Raw genomic sequence first — 7,499 nt, forward strand, 5'->3', positions numbered from 1 at the left:
CTCAGCCACCGTGATGATGATGAGAGAGAGAGACGCAAACTCCAAATATACAGCAGCAGCAGGCATTGTCAGGATCGGGATCGAACCCACGACCTCCTGCAGAGCAGGCGAGGCAGTCGACATCTTACCAGCCGGCGTCTCTTGCGGCACGACGAGGAGCCATGCAGAGCGGTGAGCGAATCCCGCGGCGTTGCCCGCCAGGCAGGTGTAGCGGCCCGAGTCGTCCGTGCTGACGTTGCGCAGGTACAGCACGTCCGTCTCCACGTCCGTCACCTCCACGCCACCGTCTTGAGGCGACACGGCGGGCGGCGCGGAGAGAGCGAGCGAATCAGCATCTTGTTTGTATACCCACGACGCAGGCTGCTGTGCGGGGTAGGGGTGATTTGGGTTGGAGCGTCGCATGTAAGCGTTGTGTCGTCGAACTCGCCACCACCCGACATGGCCAACGAGTAAGATTCAGTGTCACGTGAACAAGTTTCAACGTTATTTATTTATTTATTAGGTACCAGCAGTAAGTACCCGGCGAAGCGGTGGCTTCTGGGTCCTGTTGTTTAGAGGGTGACGTCAGCCTCCGCTGAGTTTGGGTGGGTGAGTGGGTGGGTGAATGAGTGGGTGGGTGGGTTAGTGGGTAAGTGAATGAGTAGGTGAGTAGGTGGGTAGGTTGGTGACTGGGTGGGTGAGTTAGTAGGTGGGTGGGTGGGTGAATGAGTGGGTGAGTGGGTGGGTGGGTGACTGACTGGGTGGGTGAATGAGTGGGTGGGTGGGTGGGTGAGTAGGTGGGTGGGTGACTGGGTGGGTGGGTGAGTGAGTAGGTGGGTGGGTGAGTGGGTGGGTGGGTGATTAAGTGGGTGGGTGGGTGACTGGGTGGGTGAATGAGTGGGTGAGTAGGTAGGTGGGTGGGTGGGTGAGTAGGTGAGTGGGTGGGTGGGTGAGTGAGTGGGAGAGTGAGTGGGTGAGTGGGTGACTGGGTGACGGGTGGGTGGGTGAGTGGGTGAGTTAGTGGGTGGGTGGGTGACTGGGTGGGTGGGTGACTGACTGGGTGGGTGAATGAGTGGGTGGGTGAGTAGGTGGGTGGGTGACTGGGTGGGTGGGTGGGTGACTGGGTGGGTGAATGAGTGGGTGAGTAGGTAGGTTGGTGGGTGGGTGGGTGAGTGGGTGGGTGGGTGAGTGGTGGGTGACTGGGTGGGTGGGTGAGTGGGTGAGTTAGTGGGTGGGTGGGTGACTGGGTGAGTGAGTGGGTGAGTGGCTGAGTAGGTGGGTGGGTGAGTGGGTGGGTGGGTGAGTGGGTGGTGAATGAGTGGGTGGGTGGGTGACTGGGTGGGTGAATGAGTGGGTGAGTAGGTAGGTGGGTGGGTGACTGGGTGGGTGGGTGAGTAGGTGGGTGGGTAGGTGAGTGGGTGGGTGAGTGAGTTAGTGGGTAAGTGAGTGGGTGAGTGGGTGAGTTGGTGAGTGTGTGGGTGGGTGGGTGAGTGGGTGAGTGAGTGATTGAGTGAGTCGGTGGGTGAGTGGGTGGGTGAGTTAGTGGGTGGGTGGGTGGGTGAGTGAGTGGGTGAGTGGTGGGTGAGTTAGTGGGTGGTGGTGGGTGGGTGAGTGAGTGAGTGTGTAAGTGTGTCAGTGAGTGAGTGAGTGAGTTAGTGGGTGAGTGGGGTGGGTGGGTGAGTTGGTGGGTGAGTAGGTGGGTGAGTGAGTGGGTGGGTGCCCCCGTGCCTCGCCCGCTCACCGTGAGGACGTGCACGTAGGGTGAGCCATTGGGTGCTTCGAGGCTGCCATTCACCTCCACGTGCTTGAGCCACTGCACGTGGTGGTGCAGCTGCTGCTGACTGCTGCCGCCAGCGCTCTGCAGGACGACGCAGCGGAGCTCCACGTCGCTCCCCTCCGCCGCCGTCACGTTCGCCGGGAGGCCGTCCTGCAGCGACGGCCGCTGGGGCTGGCCACGCTCTGCACGCCGGGAGGGGCGGGAGGGGGTGGGGGGAGGGGAGGGGGGAGGGGAGGGGGGAGGGGAGAGGGAGGGAGGAGAGGGGGGAGAGGAGAGGGAGGGGAGGAAAAAAATTACGAAATGATGAACGAAGCAAAGTGTCGACTACACCGAGCATCTTCTTGTTTCCACTAATCGTAAAAAAAAGAGAAAAAAAGGGAAGGGGGGAGATGGAGGGGTGAGAGGGAGGGGGAGAGGGAGGGGGGAGGGGGAAAGGGAGGGGAGAGGGAGGGGGAAGAGAGTGGAGGGGGGAGGGGGGAGAGTGGAGGGGGGGGGGTCACCACCGATGACGACGAGCTGGTACGAGTGCTGGATGGAGCCGTGCTGGTTGCTGACCACACAGCTGTAGTTGCCCGCGTCAGAGGGCACCACGCTGTCCAGCACCAGCGTCCAGTCCTTGATCCTCAGCTTCAACAGCAGCAGCAGCACAACAACAACATTATACACACACACATCGCCATTGTCTTGCACACTGATTGGTCCACACCAAAGTGTCGGACCAGACAATGCCACTCCCAGGAACATATCGAGCAGCTCGTGGCTGCTTCCTGGACGGCGTGACAAGTATAACAAGAGGCCGTCCACCCTTTCACCCGGCCATCAAACAGTTTGTACTATGAGACATCTCCTTTGCCAGTGGCAAAATAAAGTAATAGGTTTTTACCCTTTCAACTGGTACAAAAACTGACACCTTTATACAAGGCATCATGTTTGCAATAATACACAACACAAGCAGTCAAAATGCAAACAAAAAGAAACAGCTCTGATGATGATATGCACTGTCCTTGAAGTTGATTGGTCCACACCCGAGACAGCTTTTCTTAGAGCCCAGTCTCACCCTGGTGTTGGACCAGACGACGCCAAAAGTTTGTGTCAAGATGTGAAGCCCATAATTCTAGATTTGAAGCTTTCGTGACTGCAAGGATTCATATTCTTAGGTTTTTTCTGTAAAGTCACTGTGTAGGTAAAAAAATTTAATTAATTAAAGTAAAATAAAATAAATAAAAATCACGACGTTTCGGAAGCTTTTGTTGCCTCCGAAACGTCGTGATTTTTATTTCATTTTTATTTTACTTTTATTAATTTAAATTTTTTACCTACACAGTGACTTTACCAAAATAACCTAAATATGAATGTGAAGCCCAACCCGCTCACCCGACCCGCTCACCCAACCCGCTCACCCGACCCGCTCACCCAACCTGCTCACCCGGCCCCGCTCACCTCGGCCCCGCTCACCCAGCCCGCTCACCCAGCCCCGCTCACCCTGCCCCGCTCACCCGGCCCCGCTCACCCGGCCCCGCTCACCCAGCCCGCTCACCCAGCCCGCTCACCCAGCCCGCTCACCCGGCCCTGCTCACCCGAAAGGCCCCGAGGCGCCGCTCCTCCCCGCCGTGGAGGCGCCCTCCGTCGTGGTGCCACGCCACGGAGGGCGTGGGCACTCCGGTTGCGAGGCAGCGCAGCTTGACGCTGCTGCCGCTGGGCACGACCCACAGCGGCTTGGACAGCGAGCCGGACATGCGGCTCCAGCGGGGGGGGCCACCAGACCCCGTGGTCGTGGAGACTTGGGGGGCGGGGGCAGGTGGAGAGATACGTCACTCACCACTCACTCACCACTCACTCATCACTCACCACTCACACCACTCACTCACCACTCACACCACCACTCACCACTCACACCGCCACTCACCACTCACTCACCACTCACACCGCCACTCACCACTCACACCGCCACTCACCACTCACACCGCCACTCACCACTCACTCACCACTCTCTCACCACTCGCCACTCACTCACCACTCACTCACCACTCGCCACTCACTCACCATCACTCACCACTCACACCGTCACTCACCACTCACACCGCCACTCACACCGCCACTCACACCGCCACTCACACCGCCACTCACACCGCCACTCACACACATGAACACACACGTACACACACACGTACACACACACATACACACACGTGAACACGTACACTCACACACGTACAGACACGTGAACACACACACGTACACTCACACACGTACACTCACACACGCGCACACACGCACACACACGTGCACACACGTATACACAAAACACACGTACACTCACGCACGTACACTCACGTGCACACACACGTATACACACACACACGTGAACACACACGTACACTCACACACCCGTACACTCACACACACGTGAACACACACACACGTACACACACGCGTACACACGTACACACGTGAACACACACGTACACACGTGAACACACACACGTACACACGTGAACACACACACATGAACACCCACACATGTACACACACACGTGAACACACACACATGAACACCCACACATGTACACACACACGTGAACACACACACATGAACACCCACACATGTACACGCGTGAACACACGTACACACGTGAACACACGTACACACGTGAACACACACGTACACATACACGTGAACACACGTGAACACACACACACGTACACACACATGTACACACACGTGAACACACACGTACACACACATGTACACACACACGTGAACACACACAGACAAAGATCCCCCGTGTAGCCTTAACAGACTGTAGGGGCAAGTGCTGTTAGCGAGCACCTATGAAGGCCGAAACGGCACACGAGGGGGTGGGTGGCCAGCACCACACCCGACCGCCTTTGTCTCCCCAGTGGCGATGTTTACACACGTGAACACACACACGTAAACACTCACGTACACACATACACGTGAACACACTCACGTGAACACACACACGTACACACACGTGAACACACGTGAACACACACATGTACACACACACGTACACACACATATGTACACACACACGTACACATACTCACGTACACTCACACACGTACACTCACGTACACACACTCACGTACACACACTCACGTACACTCACACACGTACACACACAACTCACACACACGTGAACACACACGTACACACACGTGAACACACACACACGTACACACGTGAACACATGTACACACACGTACACACGTGCACACACACTAGTTCCCCAGTTCACGAGTGCTTCTCCACATGGTCAAGACACGATCCTTCAAGCATCACTCACAGTGACCACCTAAAACACTAAAGCTGAAACACAATCAACGACTTCAAATACCTTCAAACTATTTCCAAGTTTTCGCTCATAGCCGCACCCAAGTCTATTGTACTTGGAGTCTGCGTCTCTCTCATCATCACGGTGGCTATGAGATGTTAACTACCTCGCCTGGTATACAGGAGGTCGTGGGTTCGATCCCGACCCTGACGATGCCTGCTGCTGTATATTTGGAGTCTGCGTCTCTCTCATCATCATCATCACGGTGGCTATGAGATGTTAACTACCTCGCCTGGTCTACAGGAGGTGTGGGTTCGATCCCGACCCTGACGATGCCTGCTGCTGTATATTTGGAGTCTGCGTCTCTCTCTCATCATCATCACGGTGGCTATGAGATGTCGACTACCTCGCCTGGTCTACAGGAGGTGGTGGGTTCGATCCCGACCCTGACGATGCCTGCTGCTGCTGCTGGTATATACAGAAGTTGGAGGTGTCTCTCTCGTCATCATCACGGTGGCTATGAGATGTCAACTACCTCGCCTGGTCTACAGGAGGTCGTGGGTTCGATCCCGACCCTGACGATGCCTGCTGCTGCTGCTGTGTATATACAGAAGTTGGCGGTGTCTCTCTCCCCTCTCTCTCTCGCCACGTGCTCCGTCACCATCACGATGGGCGTCACGGCCACGCGCGCGGTCCTCACGAGTTGAAGCGACGGGAGAGAGGGGAGAGAGCGATGCTTGAGCTCCCCCCCCGTCTCGTTACCTTCGTGAGCGGCCACCACCGCTAAGACGGCGGCGGTGGCGGCGATGCAGACGGCGAGGAGGGACCCCAGATGCCTGCCGCTGCTGCTGCCGCTGCTGCCGCTGTGCAGGAGCGCGGAGACGACTCCCATGGAGGTCATGGTGCTGGTGGGGTGTGGATCGTGGCGGCGGGGGAATCGGTTCGATTCACCGACACTCTTTTCCCGCGAGAGAGACGAGGCGGTGAGAGAGAGGCGGTGAGAGAGAGTGGAGTGGCGTGTGGAAGGGTGAGTGGAGTGTTTCGGAGCGAGTGGAGTGTTGTGTAAGAACATGGATGCTACACCAACTGCTATTGCTGCTGCTGCAGTCTAACCCCAGCCAGAGAGAAGGACCCCAATGAATGATTAACCCAGCCAGAGAAAAGGACCCCTATGAATGATTAACCCAGCCAGAGAGAAGGACCACAATGAATGATTAACCCAGCCAGAGAGAAGGACCCCAATGAATGATTAACCCAGCCAGAGAGAAAGACCCCAATGAATGATTAACCCAGCCAGAGAGAAGGACCCCAATGAATGATTAACCCAGCATCAGTTTTTGTCTATCACATCAGGTTTTTGAGATATCAAATATTGCATTTTCAATAAAAACTGCGGAAAAAAATATTAAATAAATGTGGATATCTACATAAAATGATATTGTAAACACACTATCCTAAACATACAGCACCATATTTTAACACTAAAGCAGTCACTGACTCGCAACAACTTGCAATCATAAGTGACAGAGTTAATGTCTGGTAAAATCAATGAAAATGGGGTATGCCGATAGCATAAAAATGAGATGTGATAGAGCAAATCTGAGATCAGATTTGGAATCAGCACCCTGAAATCAGTCTAAAACTACACACACCACACACAGACAAAGCTACCCCAGGTAGCTTCTAACAGGGCTGTAGGGGCAAATGCTGTTAGTAGCAAGTAACAGCAGCAGTGTCTATGTACTACACACACCAGGCACAGACAAAGCTACCCCAGGTAGCCTCTAGCAGCGCTGTAGGGGCAAGTGCTGTTAGCAGCAAGTAGCAGCAGTGTCTATGTACTACACACACCACGCACAGACAAAGCTACCCCAGGTAGCCTCTAGCAGGGCTGTAGGGGCAAGTGCTGTTAGTAGCGAGTAGCAGCAGCAGTGTCTATGTACTACACACACCACGCACAGACAAAGCTACCCCAGGTAGCCTCTAGCAGCGCTGTAGGGGCAAGTGCTGTTAGTAGCAAGTAGCAGCACCTATGAAGGCCGGCACAGCACACGAGGGGGTGGGTGGCCAGCACCACGCCCGACCGCCTTGGTCTCTCCCCCAGTGCTAGCGATGTTTACTCCATACCGCCGCTACACCAGGTACTCATTTTGAGGCTGAGTCGACTTAGGGGAGGCCCGGGACCGGTTCAGATAATCGTCACCGGTGTTGGCCGTGAGCGGGAATCGAACCCGTGTCGCCGGGTTCGTAGCGCGGCGTAGCGCTAACCGCTGCACCGCCGCTCCCCCCAGCTGTACACAGACACACGCACAGTCTGCACAGACTGCCGGGGGAGGAGAGGCAACTCACGGGGCAGCAGCAGCAGCACGGGGCAGCAGCAGCAGCACGGGGCAGCAGCTGACGGGTTGGGTGGTGCTGGGGGTGGAGGCGCGGCCACCCGGCCC

General features: G+C 56.0%; 1 protein-coding gene across 1 annotated transcript; it reads right to left on the reverse strand.

Moving 5' to 3' along the window:
- Positions 1-128: 128 nt before the first annotated feature.
- LOC121852786 (fibroblast growth factor receptor 3-like) lies at positions 129-5,956 on the reverse strand (the record flags this gene model as incomplete). The annotated part of the gene is made up of 5 exons (XM_042346683.1): positions 5,818-5,956; positions 3,334-3,536; positions 2,260-2,383; positions 1,721-1,938; positions 129-363 (listed from the first exon to the last, which is right to left on the reverse strand). Coding segments are annotated over exons 1-5 (919 nt in total), but the record flags the coding sequence as incomplete, so codon positions are not given.
- Positions 5,957-7,499: the final 1,543 nt, after the last annotated feature.

Source organism: Callorhinchus milii, unplaced genomic scaffold (genome assembly GCF_018977255.1).
Source record: "Callorhinchus milii isolate IMCB2004 unplaced genomic scaffold, IMCB_Cmil_1.0 Scaffold1314, whole genome shotgun sequence".
In the NCBI taxonomy this organism is placed as follows: Eukaryota; Metazoa; Chordata; class Chondrichthyes; order Chimaeriformes; family Callorhinchidae; genus Callorhinchus; species Callorhinchus milii.